At 35.0% G+C, this 16,047-nt stretch overlaps 3 protein-coding genes across 3 annotated transcripts; 1 reads left to right on the top strand and 2 right to left on the bottom strand.

Moving 5' to 3' along the window:
• Positions 1–305: 305 nt before the first annotated feature.
• On the bottom strand, positions 306–8,768 carry LOC132721283 (leucine-rich repeat and immunoglobulin-like domain-containing nogo receptor-interacting protein 2). The gene is made up of 2 exons (XM_060705563.1): positions 8,659–8,768; positions 306–2,693 (listed from the first exon to the last, which is right to left on the bottom strand). Exon 2 carries the CDS (start codon positions 2,562–2,564, stop codon positions 972–974), a length of 1,593 nt encoding a protein of 530 aa, XP_060561546.1. The 5' UTR covers positions 2,565–2,693; positions 8,659–8,768; the 3' UTR covers positions 306–971.
• Positions 2,607–3,690, top strand: LOC132721276 (uncharacterized protein DDB_G0290685-like). Its single transcript, XM_060705555.1, has 3 exons — positions 2,607–2,623; positions 3,124–3,217; positions 3,370–3,690. Exons 1-3 carry the CDS (start codon positions 2,607–2,609, stop codon positions 3,688–3,690), a joined length of 432 nt encoding a protein of 143 aa, XP_060561538.1.
• Positions 8,769–8,882: 114 nt separating the features above from the next.
• LOC132721284 (serine/threonine-protein kinase Nek7-like) lies at positions 8,883–14,350 on the bottom strand. Its single transcript, XM_060705564.1, has 4 exons — positions 13,579–14,350; positions 12,537–12,753; positions 11,910–12,150; positions 8,883–9,208 (listed from the first exon to the last, which is right to left on the bottom strand). The coding sequence occupies exons 1-4, from the start codon at positions 14,251–14,253 to the stop codon at positions 9,061–9,063; spliced, it is 1,281 nt and encodes a 426-aa protein (XP_060561547.1). The 5' UTR covers positions 14,254–14,350; the 3' UTR covers positions 8,883–9,060.
• Between the last annotated feature and the right edge of the window lie 1,697 nt (positions 14,351–16,047).

Consider the following 16,047-nt stretch of genomic DNA (forward strand, 5'->3'; position numbering starts at 1 on the left):
TCACTAGAAGATGTTTCATGCCAAATATCTAGGCTCTAGCTCTTATGGCTTTTTAAAAGAAGATATTTAAAGTTTTTTCTTTTGGTTGCCATGGCAACCAGAGTTCTGCATGGAATTAAATTCTTTGAACAATTTTTAAAGGTGACCACCAAAGGAACATTCCTGTGAAGTTTGGATGAAATTGGCTCAGTGGTTTATGAGGAGATGTCATTTAAAGCAAAAGTTTACGGACGGACGGACGGACGCCGGACGAAAAGCGATCACAAAAGCTCACCCTGTCACTTTGTGACAGGTGAGCTAACAATATAGACATACGTTTAAAATTAATCTATTTGACAGCACAATGTAATGCCTATCTTAGAAAATATCTTTAAAAATGTCACACTAAAATTGTTTATATCTTCATATCTTCTTTTCTTCATATCATCCAGGTTATTTCCAAGTAAAAATGTAAAAGGTCTGAATAAGTAAAAAACAGACCACCTTGCCCTTATAACATGCTGGTATCAAAAACAATACATAACTAGAAGTCCCAGATGGTCCTGAGAAAGAAGTGACAACACACAGTGGTAACCGCACAATCCATTCAATGCAATATACATGTACATCGGGTGAGCAGATAAATGTATAAACCGGCATATTATACAAAGACAAACCAGTTAGTGAAAGATAATGTGAATTTAATCACATATAGTAATCAAGCCAATTTCACTTTTTTGACCCATACATGATTGTATAACACTCTGGTCTGGGATTTCTGAATATGATACGGGCAGTATACAAGGATGATTAACCAATCACATGCGGCTTACACATCACGTGCCACTCCATAGACAAAAAACCTTGTCACGTGACCCTCCTTGCCTAAAAATTGATTGTATTCAAGTTACCTTGCTTTAAGCTACACAGATTTTGCACCATTCAGCCCATTGTCATTAATTTTTTGACCTAGAGTTTCTCTAATTGTCTTTCTACGTTTCAATAGGCACAGTTTCTAGCCTCATATCTTTTAATGGTCTTCCCTCTGGTATATCGGTATCCTCCAGCTCCGCGATGGATGTGTCGTGTTCCACAGTGAACACAAGGTCGTTCTTGTATCGTCGGTACTGGTAATATCGTCGGCACGATATCATTATCCTCTTTCTATACTTGGTCACGAGAAAAACTGTCGTCATAAACACAAAACAGATAACTGCAATTATAATGCCAGTTGCAAATCTAGATGCATGGTCGTCCTTGAAGGATTTACAGGTCAGGTTCACCGAGTGCAACGTAGTGACGTTTCGTCCAAAATGAACTTTCGGTGTAGAACAAACCAACTGGGCAAAACTGGTTTTAACAACCGTATTGTTTCCAAATATAGAACTGTTCAGCATCCATTCTACTTTGCAGTCACAATTTATTGGAATTCGTTTTAAACTCACTGTCTCCATTTTCGACCAATCAAAAAGGTTTTTCGGAATGTACGTTACTCCACTTCCTTTCAAAAAGAATGACGTCACTTTTGGAGTGGACATGAACGCCGTTTCATCAATCGTGCGTAGTTGTTTACAGTTATCTAGGTCTATTGACATGACATTTGGCATTCCGCGAAAAGCATCTGGACCCACAGAGGTTAACAGAGGCATATCTCTCAACAGAAGACGTTGAACATTTTGCAAACCGTCAAACATGCCCGCGGTAACTGTACGGAACCTTGTACCGGCCATGTTCAGGTGCACAATTTTAGATAAATGTTTCCAAGTGTCTTTTGTAGCGGACGAAATATGGGTAAAATCCAGTTCCACTCTTTGAAGAGAGCCGCTAATGTTAGGAAAGACCTTGATTTCACTAATTGGGTTGCTATCCAAATATATGTCTTCCAGTACAGGTAGATATCCATTGGCTGCCTCAGATATTGATTTTATGTCATTGTCAGTTAAAAATAGAATTTTCAGTGATGTCAATGGCGTTAAAGGCTCCAGTGGGATTTCTTCTAAATGATTACTAAACAAATTCAAGGTCTCCAACGAAGATACCCCTTTGAATGCCCCCTTTTCAATTGAATTTACCCTATTGTGTAATATATTAAGAGTCGTTAGTTTCGACATGTTGACGAAACTATTCGCTTTTAATGTAGTCAGGTGGTTTGAATTAAGAACAATCTTATCCATGTTTGGCAGATTAGCAAACACGCCCGCTTCAATCTCATTCACAACGTTACTCCTTATATTTACAACTTTAATTGTTTCTCTAACAGCGTCGAACGTCCCAGGAGCAACTGTACTCAGCTGTCCATCAGTTATATACAATTGTTCTAATTTAGTAAAGTTTTCGAAATCTCCCTCCTTCAATGCAGAGATGGAATGTTGTTTTACTGTAAGCGTATGTACTGACTGCTTGTTTGTAAAGTTAGGGATGCTTGACAAGTTTGTACATTGAACAATTCCTAAATCTGCTTTGTCACATTGACAACCTGCGTCACAAACGATAAAGTTATCACTATCGTCTGCTACAGTGTGTGACGTCAACAATAACAACGTAAACACTAATAACTCCATTATGCCACCAGTCAACACATGCATTTCGTTCCTTAATTACCCCAAGAAAGGATATTCCTCACAAGTATGAAGGTAGCGACGAAGTAATGTCTTCAGTTCACTTCTAACCAGTTTTATTTATTGATCGCCATCACCGAGTGTCAAATTGTAAAACTGAAATTGAAAATAAAATCATTTAATAAAAAAACCATAGTAAAAGAAATTCGAAACTGCTGCCATTTCTTATATGTCAAGTTAAGTGTGTGACATATTTAATGTAAATGTTGACTCCTATAATAGTGACAATATCGTCAATTACATTAAACAAATATTGTCAAATCAATTAAACAGTTAATCTATATTTTTCTTGGATTCTTTTATTTATATATTTTTACATCTGTCAATTGTTAATGACCATGCAGATACCAATGTTAATGTTGTAGTAGGTGTTAGCGATAATGTGGATGATCATAAATTCATAATGGTGGTGGTGGCCTATGTGATGATAATAATAATGAAGTGACGATGATGATGATGCTAATATCCATGATAATAATGATGGTGATGTTAATTATGATGATAATGATGATCATGATGATGGTAGTAATGGTGATAATGATAATGTTGGTGACGATGATAATGATGGGGGTGGTAGTAATGGTGATAATGATGATGGTGGTAATGGTGATAATGATGGCGTTGGTGACTATGATGATAATGGTGATGGTAGTAATGGTGATAATGATGGTGGTGGTAATGGTGATAATGATGATGGTGGTAATGGTGATAATGATGATGGTGGTAATGGTGATAATGATGGTGGTGGTTATGGTGAAAATGATGATGGTAGTTAAATAGTGATAATGATGATCATGATGGTAGTGATAATCATGATGCTGGTGATTATGATTACCGTGATGGTTGTGGTGACAATAATCATGATGGTGGTTGTAATTATTATCATGATGGTGATGGTGGTGGTAAAGATGATGTTGGTGGTTATGATGATGATGATAGAAGGGGTGATTATGATTATCGTGATGATGGTGATGACAACAATTATAATATTGGTTTTTATTATTATCATGATGGTGGTGGTGATAATGCTGGTGGTAATGACGATCATGCTGATGATGGTAATAATGATAATGATAGTGGTAAATCATGTTGATGATGGTGATGGTAATGTTGTTGTTGTTGATGATGATGATGATTATGATGCTGATGATGTTGACGGTAATGATGATGATCATCATATCATGATGGTGGTAGTTGTGATGATGGTGATGAAAACAAAATTTCAGCAACCTGTCGCCCGACTACATATCGTAACTACTGATCTCAATGACAGATTGCCATTCAACATCGGACTAATTAATCAAAAAGTGACTTGTCATGTATGCCCTTTATACACTGTACATTACCTGGTCATATAAATACTGACCGTGTATGTTTATATAAGGCATATAGATCGTGTAGATCGGATTTACATTGCCAAAATTTTTAGCCTACTGGAGGCAACAGGCACTACCAATGCGACCAGTGCAGACCAAGATCAGCCAGCACATCCGTGCCGTGTGACCATGGTAGGTCTATGCACTGTTCGCTTATTGAGTCAGTACATATTTTAAAAACTTTCGCTAAAATAAAAAAAGATGAATAGTTGGCAAGATTACAAAATGGACAAGTTCATGTAAGATATTAACCCTGGCAGAGGTTAGAATGTCAATAAATACACCGTACACTATCTTGGATAATGTCTACACCTACATGAAATACTTATACTAAGTGATTTAGTACACTTTTCCTTTACAATATTACACGTTAATGTTTGTTTTATTTTAATCTGTTTCACTAACATTATATTTATCCTGTTATCACGATGGTGTTAATATCATTTAGGTACCGACTCGGGTTGTGAGTTTCTTGTGAACATATATGCGAGATCCAAGTATATATGTGACACTGTTAATATAATATAGCGATTTTATAAATCATATAATATTTAATCAAATAGAATCAGCTTCACCTTTGATATAAATAAGTCAAGAAAAACCAACATAACCACAAAATTATACAAAAGTTTTAGTTACTTTTTTCTTTCTTTATGATGGAGAATTTCTGAAAATATTACCGGGGGGAGAATATATTTTGACGTTGGGAATGCTACTGGGGTCTTTTTCAGCTATTGTAGGAAAAAGGTCCCGGACAACTATTGGAGGGAAAATCGGCATTTTGGGAAATTTGAAAAGTTGACAATCAACCTAGTATATTACTTTTAAGTTGTTTTTTTACTTGGTATGATGCCACTTTCTTTTAAGAAAGTCAAAACATTTCTATTTTTTCCTCAAAAATCGAAACAGCTTAATTTTTTGAACTGCAGTTGAATTTGTTTGTTTCTTTGAATTGGGAAAAAGAGGCTATTTTAGATTGTAGATGGGGCCATATTTCGCCCCCTGGTGATACGGTGAAAATGATCTGGGTGTCCCATTTTGGTCCAAAAAGAGTGTTCTAAAACACCGGTATAAATATATATTCATTAATTAGAGGCTTATATGCAGGTTTTATGCTTAATAAAGTTGAATTTTCTATTGAATCATTTGTTAGCAGTATCCTTTTAGACTTTCACTATATATTCTATACCATATATACCAAAAAGTGTGTAAGATTATAATTCTAAAACAATGCCATTTTATCTCGTCCAATTTTAAGTATCATATTACAGAACGACTGTTGTCACCGATTTCAACTGTTTTTCCGTCACCCTCTCTCCTAAACATATTCTACGGTGTGTGAAGGTGTGTTGCTTTAACTGTAATTGACTAAAGCCGATGACGTTTGTAAAAAGATATCTTATATTTGCCTTATTAGTCTCGTTGCTACAACAACAGTCATCATATTCAATATCGGATTCTGTACTGACTTCAGGTTGTGACTCAGGTAGTACAGTGTATATCACTTCTATACAGATAACAATAGCCGATCAATACAATGACTGGAAGTGATATTCTACTTGATCAATGCATAATAAATTGGGGAAAATGGTAAAACAGTCTTGTGTGTATGTTTTAAATATTTAATGACCAAACCGGGGAAAAACTTGGCGACAAGCATTTTCTGTGGTGTACGGTATATAATATCATCTTCATTGTACCATTATCGGCACATTCATATAGCAAATAATCTAGTAAATACATTTTGTACATGATACATTATGCAGCACCTCTGACCATTCACTATACATGTATAACTAGCAGACTCGTATTTGTCTTATTTTGAAATTTAAATTCCCATCCTTCTCCTCAATCAGTTACATGCGGCATTCCGACACCCAAAACTTTGCTCTGTCATACTTAAACACTTTTACCGAACACCTAAATTTTAGTCATGTTTCCATGAAAAATATAAACAGCTTATCGGAACATTAAAATTACCGACCCGGTTTCCTTAATAACAATACTTCCGCAATTTTTCCCCGGCCCTGCTTTCAAATTTACGCTACACTCGCCATTCTCTCATCAAAAGCCCGACTCTGCTCCTAATGTAACATCATTCCCGCATTCTCTCGACATATTAATTCCTTGTCCTGTCCCAATATAAAACAGCAGTCTAATTTTTTTCTCGACATCAAAATCATAGTCATATAACCCTCGTAGTTTCTGATTCCCTCTCCCTGCCATGTCCCCATAAAAACATAACCCTCGTAGTTTCTGATATCCCTCTCCCTGCCATGTCCCTATAAAAACATAACCCTCAGTTTCTGATATCCCTCAACCTGTCTTGTCCCTATAAAAACATAACCCTCACAGTTTCGGATATCCCTCTCCCTGTCTTGTCCCCATAAAAACATAACCCTCGTAGATTCTGATATCCCTCTCCCTGCAATGTCCCCATAAAAACATAACCCTCAGCTTCTGATATCCCTCACCCTGACATGTCCCCATAAAAACATAACCCTCAATTTCTGATATCCCTCTCCCTGTCTTGTCCACATAAAAAATAACCCTCACAGTTTCTGATATCCCTCTCCCTGTCTTGTCCACATAAAAAATAACCCTCGTAGTTTCAGATATCCCTTTCCCTGCAATGTCCCCATAAAAACATAACCCTCAGTTTCTGATATCCCTCTCCCTGTCTTGTCCCTATAAAAACATAACCCTCACAGTTTCTGATATCCCTCTCCCTGTCTTGTCCCTATAAAAACATAACCCTCACAGTTTCTGATATCCCTCTCCATGTCTTGTCCCTATTATAGCATAAACGTTTTAGTTTCTGATATCTAGCTCCTCACAATGTTCCCATAATAACTCAACTCTCGTAGTTTTTGATATCCCTCTCCCCGCCAAGTTCCCGTAATATTATAACCTTTCTGGCAGTTTTCAATATCTAGCTCCGCACTTTGTCCCAATAATAACATGACCATCGCGGTGACTGCTATATTGTTCCCAAAATTGTCCCTATAATAACATAACTCTCGTAGTTTCTGATATATAGCTCCCCAACACGTCCCATAAAACATAACCCTCGTAGTTTCTGATATATTGCTCCCCACTATATCCCAATAATAACATAACCATCGCAGTTCCTGCTATATAGCTCCCCACCATGTCCCATAAAACATAACCCTCATAAATTCTGATATATTGTTCCCCACTATGTCCCCATAATAGCGTAGCGCTCACAGTTTCTGATTTTTAGCTCCCCGCTATATCCCATTTATCATAACCGTCGCAGTTTCTGATATATTGTTCCCCACTATGTCCCTATAATAACATAACTCTCGCAGTTTCTGATACCTAGGTTCCCCACTATATCCCATTATAACATAACCCTCGCAGTTTCTGATATATAATTTATACCCACGAAACAAACTGCTCTCGCAGTTTCTGATATCTAATAACAACTTTCATGTCCCAATAATAACATATCGACATCTAGGCATAACTTCCCCATAATAACATGATATATATCTAGATTAAGGTCTCCGTCCAGGTCCCTATAATCAGTTTACTACTTTGCAGTCATTCAGTTTTAGCGTTGGAGTTCCATCCTGACAAAATTGTTTTATACGTTTTAGAATTTTCATTGAAGATTTCTTTATTGGCAAGATCTTAAAGATTACAAATGTATATTTCGCATTTAGTTATTTACACTAGGTAATCGCATTAACTTTTCAGTCCAATACACATTTATGAATGCATATTTTATAAGCGAATACGTACAAACTCTAATGACCCTCTAGGTATTCCATAGTATATACATTTAAGGTGTTTTCCATAGGAACTCGAGAACGGGACCGCAGATTGCGGCGTATATTTTCGATCTTGTAACGGTTTTTAAAAACGTTTCTGCTACATTTAAATATCTTTTAGTACTATCCGAGTGTATGGACTCAAAAAATATATTATCAATTGAACCCAATCTGTCTCTTTTAAAACTGTACTTTTTTTCAATATACCGTAAATTTGACTGATTTTTAAATTAGCAGATTATATTTAATTGAGATTAGATAATTAAAGACCACCCGCTCGCATAATATGAAAAGATATTCAAGGGTCGGACAAACAATATGTAAAGCCGGTACGGATTCGGATTTATGCGCCGCAATATGCGGTCCTGTTCCAGAGCTCCTATGGTGTTTTCTACAAAATCATACAGTCTTCAGTCGCGTGATTAGTTTATATAAATTTTAATGACATTTCGTGCTTCTTTTACAACCGATAGCACACATTTTCACTTACAACTTAATGCAAATTGTGACTCATTTATGAAACTCGTTATCAGAGACAATCGCTACATACACAAAAAATAACGCCAAGTCACTGTCAGTGATTGAAAAAAACAACAACAAAAAAAACAAACAAACAACAATTAAACATTCGAAAGGAAAAATAGAAATTGTGGTGGAAAAAAATCCCGACCTTCACGATGTTAATATGTACGCTACATTTTTACATCACTGCTGTATATGGTATAGATATTAACTTAACCCACACACCTGCATGGTCGATAACACTTAAACACCTGTATACAGGTAAATGCATTGTTAATGCACCTTAAAACTCGTACATTTTATTAACTTCCGGAAAATCAAAATCCAAGTTTTCATTGAATTATAAACCAAATTTGCATATCTTACCTTGAGTCACAACAATGATAAATAAATCTTAGCTTATTTCACGAAAGCTGTTACCTTTTATTATCCGCCATTTTGTTTTACGGTTTATTGACGACATGGACCTGTTTAGGATTACCTCCCTTTACAAAAGTCAATAAATAAATTGATTGATTTTAATACTGTATGTAGCGGTGTAATATACATGTATAACACGACGTCATTGTATTAAAAGTAAAGAAAAATGATCAAGATTACAAAATTCTGTTTAATTCAATAAAATACACTGACATATATGGAGTAGTTGCTGCAAGTAAAAAAAAAACACATTTTATTTTAAATACGTTTGAAAAAAATGTAAAAGAAATGTAAGCTAAAACAATTATAAGATATGCAATGGCCTGACTTCATATGGAAATAGAATGTTTAGATTTTGAGCTTGTTTTTAACTTGACGTTCAAGGGAGCCCTCGTTGGTCTTCTGTGGTTGGCGCACGCGATAAAACCCGCCAATCTGTACATGTGAGTAGGTCATGTTGATCCAGGCAGAATGGGTTATCCTGTTCATAGTGAACCTGAAACAAATAGGAATCATGCCGATTAACTTTAAATAACCGATAAATTTAGAATGATCGTAAAATTTTAAATCATCGATTAATTTAAAAATCGCCGATTAATTAGAAATATCCGATAGAGTTAAATCAAAACCACCGATAAATTTAATAAACACCGATATCTAAAAGTTTAGATCACCGACAAGCTTGATATTTCCGATAAATTAAAATCAAAATCAGCGATAAACTTAAAATCTCCGATAAACTGATACTTTAGTTATTGAAAACATTTATCATTAAACGACACATAAAGGAGCAAAGTCATACACACAATAAAGCGCACCACAATCATATCATCTAAATGTTTAAATTATCCCGAAAGACCAAATAATAAGATGTAAAATCAAAACACATTGAATAGTGTAGATATCGGTAATCAAAATACAAATGATAATGCACAAAAAAAATGGTTGCTGTTCAAAAAACATGACTTTAAAAATAGATAAGTACTTAACAAACCATGTTAAAAGTCATTTACACCTTGCATTACAATTACATTACATTACAAGGCACATTATGCCTCATTCTTTCCAAAAGTGCAAGCATGCGTTTTATAACGTTGAAATAATATGGTTTTAGAGCATGTTAGGTATTGTTACCTGAATAAAGTAGCGCTGAATGTGAAATTATTTTTCATAAAAGTAGTAAAATGTAAAGAAAATAGAATTTTGTCTGTCATACAAAATCCAAAATCACTATAACTGTACTAATTGCCAAAAAGAACCAGAAGAAAAATGGTTCAGGTAATTGGCTATATGTAACATTTTGGAAACTGTAAAAGTACACCAAAATGAAAAGCTTTTGAAAAAATCAAAACTTTAAGCAATTCTGGGCCGCATAATAAGCCTTTAAGTATGTACTAGTAACTTTAAAAAGTAATACACTCTATACTAATACACCCTTAACTATTTACGTTGTTAAAATGTTTTTGTTTGTATAATTGCAGTATAAGTAACAAGGAAAACCAGGGAAGGTAAGTATGTCAAACTTCTGTGAACAGAATAGCAAGAGAGTTTACTTACGCCATATTCTGTGAAAAGAACATAAAGGAATTTAAGTTAGGTCAAGATCTGTAAAACAGAATGTCAGGTTAGTTAACTTAGGCCATATTCAGTGATCATAAAGTTAGAATAGGTTATTTAGGATATATATCTATTATGTGAACAGAACTTCGGGAGTTAAATTAGGTCATATATTGTGAACAATAATGTAAAGGGAGTTAACTAAAGTCATATTCAATGAACATAAAGTTGGAATAGGTCATTTAGGTCACATTCTGTCATAATGACATAATGTCAGGGGAGTTAACTTAGGTCATACTCTGTGTTATCTTAGGTCATATTCTGTAAGCAGAACACAAAGAAAGTAATTTATGTCATATTTGTGAACAGGACCTCGTGAGAGGTATTAACTCAGGTCATATACTGTAAACATAATGTCAGGGGAGTTAACTTAGGTCATATTCAATAAACATGCATGGTTAACATAGGCCATATTCAATGAACATAAATTAAGAATATGTCATTTTGGTAATATTCTGTGAACGGACCCAAGGGAGAGGTAACTTATATACAATGAACATAATATCAGTGGAGATAACTTAGGTCATATTCTATGTTCTTTTAGGTCATATTCTGGGAGAAGAATGCAGTAGAGATTACTTAGGTAACATTCTGTGAACAGAACACCTAGAAAGGTAAGTCGGACCATATTCTGTAAATAGACCGTCGAGGAGTTACCTTAGGTCATATTCTCTTCACAGTAGATCAGGATATGTAGTTTATGTCATATTCTGTGAACAAGACGTCAAGGGAGATGAATTGAGCCGAATTATGTGAATAGAACGACACATGTGTCAATTTAGGAGTAGTGTGTCATATACCATGAACATAACGTCAGGAAAGGTAATTCAGCCAAATTATGGACAGAACGGTTAAGAGTTACCTTAGGTCATATTCCATGGTCATATTCTGTGAACAAAACGTCAAGGCCAAATTATGCGTGGGTAACTTGAGATGTATTTTGAGGATCATGTTAAAACTAAATATTTCCTCGTAATAAATGAAAAAAGTATAAAATAAAAGATCATACTAGTGAAAAATAAGAAAATGCAACGCGAAATAAATGGATAGATCATTGACTAGGATTGTGATATTGTGGCGTGAGTAGTATTATTACTTTTCCGAGAAATGTTAAATCATGATTTAAAAGTTTTCAATCTGTGACGTAAATAGTGATCTAAATCCTTAATTACTTAATGAAAACTGATAGTAACTGTGACATATATTATTAAAAAACATGTGTACATGTGTATGTATATATAAAACATATAATTGATCAAAGTGAAGTAAAGAAAAATATATTCTTTCTAAGCAAAGAAATATATATCTTTAACAAAACAGTCATGATAATAATGTACATTTGATAATGTCCACCAACCTTTTTTGTTTAAACATAGTTTATTTCAAGCAAGTATACGCATTTACAAATAAAACTTTAGAACACATGAAATGCATGAAGAAAGATCAGAACCGAAAGCTGATGCTTATATAGGTCTTATCCTAGTATTTATTTGCTAAACATTGGCAGTGTGTATACGTATGTACATGGATATGTATGAAAGTATAACGAGTAAATTTGTAATTCTAAGAAACCAACCAACCTTGTCTCTGGTTTGTACGCAAGCATGCCCTTTGTTAGACCTTTTAACTCCTTGGTAAGTGCAATAAGTTTAGCGTCTGGAAAGCGAATCTCCTTGGATGCGTTTTCGATGATGTCACCACGAATTGTTCCCAGAGGGGTATGACCTGTGCAGACGGAATAGAGCAGGGCGCCAAGAGACCAAATATCCGCCTGCTTAGGGTTAAACGCTGATTTTTCCAAGATTTGTGGTGCTTGATAACCTTTAAAATAGTGTTTAAAGAAATAATATACCTTAAAAATGAACGCTTCATGTCATGACAAAAACGTGCATTTTGAATTGGAAACTAGAACTATGGCACGACAAATAAGCATTACAAAATATTGATTGTAATGAATTTCAGCGCACTTTAATTCAGTTGCTCCCATTTAATCAATGTGCGCTGTATCAACTTCACAATAATAAAAAACGAATTTCAAAAAAAAATAAGTTTTATTATGGTGTGATAAGAATTTACAGACACTGTTTGCAAGAGATGCTAAGAGAAACATAGTTAAAAAAATGGAATCCCTAAAGAACGCCCAAAACGACATGAATTTAAATGTTGCAGTTAAGTCTGCTCTTGGAAGAGCAAAGATTTAAACTTACCGAGTGACCCGCAGTCATCCTCGCAGAGTGGATCGGAAGGCGAGAATTTAACAGCGTGACCAAAGTCACAGAGCTTGGTTACGTTGTTCTGAGAGATGAGCACATTCTGGGGACATATATCACGGTGGGCATACCCTTGACTGTGAATATAGTCTACGGCTGAATGAATCTGCTTGAAATAACGTTGAGCAACTGTCTCCGGCAAGAATCTCGCTTCCTGCAATTATGCATTCATTTCATATTTGATTATTTCTGTATGGTAATCAAATTCAATTCAATTCAATCTATTTATTGCATAAAGCATGTAACATATTTATATTGAACAATACATGAAATACAATGGAAATGTATGGATTTTACTTATGCTTATACAATAATAATTGACAAAAAATTTCCTAAAATGTGAGTCCAGTAACAATATGCCATTGTTTTTAAAGTATTGCGGGAATAGTAACGGGTCCGTTAATTGTGTGCATGGAGGGAACTGGAGATAAAATTGTACCCTTACTGCTATAGTATTTGAAGAAAATAAACAATTTATTGATCATTACATAAATTTATGATGAAAAAATAAGTAAAAGTATGCCATTTTATCCATATATATAGGTACTAAATTGTGCTAAAAACTAAGTTAAAATACATTTTTTTTCTCTAAAGGGGGGACATTCCCAAAGGTACGCGGAAAGAACTGTTTAAAGACTAGAATATGGTCCATTTCTAGCATAAAATACTGTCTAAACGTATAACAATACTAGAATGTCTCAAAAGTAATGCATTTTGTACATTGTATAAATTTGTAAGCATTAAAGTCACCCGCCTCCAGATAGAAAAATGGAAATAAATTCAAGTAAAAGGAAAATACTGGTCTATAAAGTTAGTTTTAACATATAATTATTTTTTGTTAATACGAGTCGGTTTAAGATTTAAATCCTTTTAAAAATTTTGCCACAACATCTTGTCCTAAATAGAAACGTAATTGTCGTATGCCTTTGAAGTGAATATTAATGTATTAAAAATAATTTTGATATTTTCTGGTAAATACCTGAAGTTTTAGGAGCTGTTCTAAGTTTCCGTTTTCGCAGAACTCCATCACTGTCCCGACTCTTCCGTGATAGCTGATGTTACTGATCCAGGCAACAATGTTGGGATGATTGAGTTGGCGGTGAATTGTCATTTCATCCAACATGTCCGTCTTGGACGGAGACCTGTTCCGGCGAGGTTTGCCGCTGTTCAGCTTCAACGCTACAGGCACCGTCTCGCACTCCTGGAAATGTTGCAGTTTGTGTAAATTCTGTGCCATAATCACGGTGCCAGATCGAGCTTTAGCCACGACTTGCAATGGTTTGTAGCCAAGGAGTTCGAGGTCAACTATGATACCGTCGTAGTACAAATTCCCGGTGCGGATTGGACGCTGTGGGTACTTGCTGAGAGGAACCGGATACCTGTGGGACCAGGCGTCTCCAAAGTCGCAAGAACTTTTATAAATATCGTAGCTTTGTGGCGGGGTAACATCCGTGTCGCTTCCTTCCCCCGCAACAAGTGCTACATATTGATGAACGCTCGTATTCTGGAAGTCGCCGCTAGGGGAAGCTGTTGGCGCTCGAAGAAGAGTTTTAGAAGCTAACACGCCGCTAACTTGCGCTGATTCTTGAGTATTGTCGTCGCCACTAACATGGTGATCCATTTTTCTCTTCTTTAATTCCGGTTCAATATTCATTTTGTTCGAGCAATGGCCGAAGCATATCTTTTTTGTTTTAACTTACGTTTTTTTCACAGTCTCAGCAAACTTGTATGTTCATCGTCTTGACGACGTCCTAGCTATGACGTCAATTAAACAACGTCGTCACGTCTCGTTCTCGTTAAAAAACGTTGTCCGACTCAACAGCGATACTACATTCATTGTGGAATAACAAGATGCTTCCCGAGTTTATAAAGGATATTTAAGTGTTTTTTTCTATAAATACATGATTTATTTTCATTGAGTGGTATAAAAATGAATATTTCATGAGTGGCGGTAGCCACGAGTGAAATATGGTAATTTTCATGCCAGAAGATGAAAATAAATCATGTATTTATAGAAAAAACTTGAATTTCTGTTTAATATATACATTTTTCTCTTTTTTGACATTAAAATTTAAAATACTTGTCCTTAAATGTTGTGTACTGGCAGAATTTAAAAGAAAGTACATGTAGTCCGGCAAGACACCAGTGAAAATACGGAAAATATGTTTCACTGCAGTGAACAATTTATTTTTACAGTAAAAATACGGAAAATGAAAATAAGCATTTTATTTCATCAATATTTCATTTACAAGTATATAATAAATAAATTTATCTAATATAAGATTGATCTCTATGTAAACGTTAAGTTTCCAAATGGTTACTCATTGACTATAATTAAGTCTAAAAAGGCTTGTCTACGGCAAAATTTCATCTAAAAATTCATTTTCACATGACGTCGCTTGTTTTAATTTAATCTAATGTAACAAATGGGTTTTTCTTTAAAGATGAATTGTACAATCCAGTTTTTTGTTGATTTGGTTTTACGGCGCACGGACAAAATTTAGGTCATATAGCGCCGAAACAGGAAAGATGATTTCGGCTACCCTCGAGAGCAACACCAGGAGTCGAAACCATCGGACCTGCTGGAGGAAAGAGATGCTAAGACTTTAATAGTTCGAACCCATTTAGTTGCCTCTAGATCACACGAGGGAAAAAGGTGGCTGCAATTCGTATGCCAAAAAGAAATCAGCGATATTGCCCGTTAAGAGGTGATTTTGTCGTCGATTTTTGGCATTTTTCTGGCTTAATTATATCACGTGATACAAAGAATCTACAGAGACGTTATTTCATACAGACGAAGATTAAAATCATTCTTGGTCTGCTACGACATACGACCAGGTGCTGACCATGGTTACCGTCACGTCCATGCCGCCTGATCATGGTCGGCACTGTTGGTATTTCAATCAGTACATATTTTAAACAATTGATTTTATATATGTAGGTATTTGTTGCTATATTAATATTCTGTGACTCATATTGACATTCTGAAATTTTGGAGTAGTTTTGTTAATTGTTTAAATTACCATACTTAATTTCTTAAATAATGTAAATATGTTATAACCGCCACGGTAACTTGCGATGAACATGTACTTGTCTTTGCCAATAAAATATTCGACTTGCTTTGACTTTAAAACTTTCCCTGATTACACGATGAATGGCTTCGTTCAGATTGAAAGGCGGATAAGTTTATTTAAAATAATTATAAAGCGTGGTCAGCGTTCAAGGCTTGTCACGCGACCGCTTCTTCCCGCTTTCTATTTATTCGGGCTTATTGTTTTATAGAGGTCTTTCTAAAATGACGATTAGAGTAAAATTCTATACTGTATATGTAATTAGTAATATTACTCATATTAAGCCTCAGAAATGCTGCCATTTCTTTTTCTCAAAAACATTTTAATTTTTTTTGGTATCTTATTACGTTTAAAAAAACTCATTTGCCATATATGTA

This window comes from Ruditapes philippinarum, unplaced genomic scaffold (assembly GCF_026571515.1).
Source record: "Ruditapes philippinarum isolate M1 unplaced genomic scaffold, ASM2657151v2 ctg231_1_1_1_1, whole genome shotgun sequence".
Classification (NCBI taxonomy): Eukaryota; Metazoa; Mollusca; class Bivalvia; order Venerida; family Veneridae; genus Ruditapes; species Ruditapes philippinarum.

What these genes read in the sequence shown, in the direction of transcription:
- LOC132721276 (XM_060705555.1), top strand. An exon ending in GTAATGGTGATAATGATGGC is followed by an intron (nt 3,218 to 3,369) that starts GTTGGTGACTAT and finishes TGATGATGGTAG; the next exon opens with TTAAATAGTGATAATGATGA.
- LOC132721283 (XM_060705563.1), bottom strand. Translation starts at nt 2,564, where the DNA reads ATGCATGTGTTGACTGGTGGCATAATGGAGTTATTAGTGTTTACGTTG.
- LOC132721284 (XM_060705564.1), bottom strand. Translation starts at nt 14,253, where the DNA reads ATGAATATTGAACCGGAATTAAAGAAGAGAAAAATGGATCACCATGTT. An exon ending in GGATGACTGCGGGTCACTCG is followed by an intron (nt 12,151 to 12,536) that starts GTAAGTTTAAAT and finishes ACTATTTTAAAG; the next exon opens with GTTATCAAGCACCACAAATC. An exon ending in GCGTACAAACCAGAGACAAG is followed by an intron (nt 9,209 to 11,909) that starts GTTGGTTGGTTT and finishes TATTTGTTTCAG; the next exon opens with GTTCACTATGAACAGGATAA.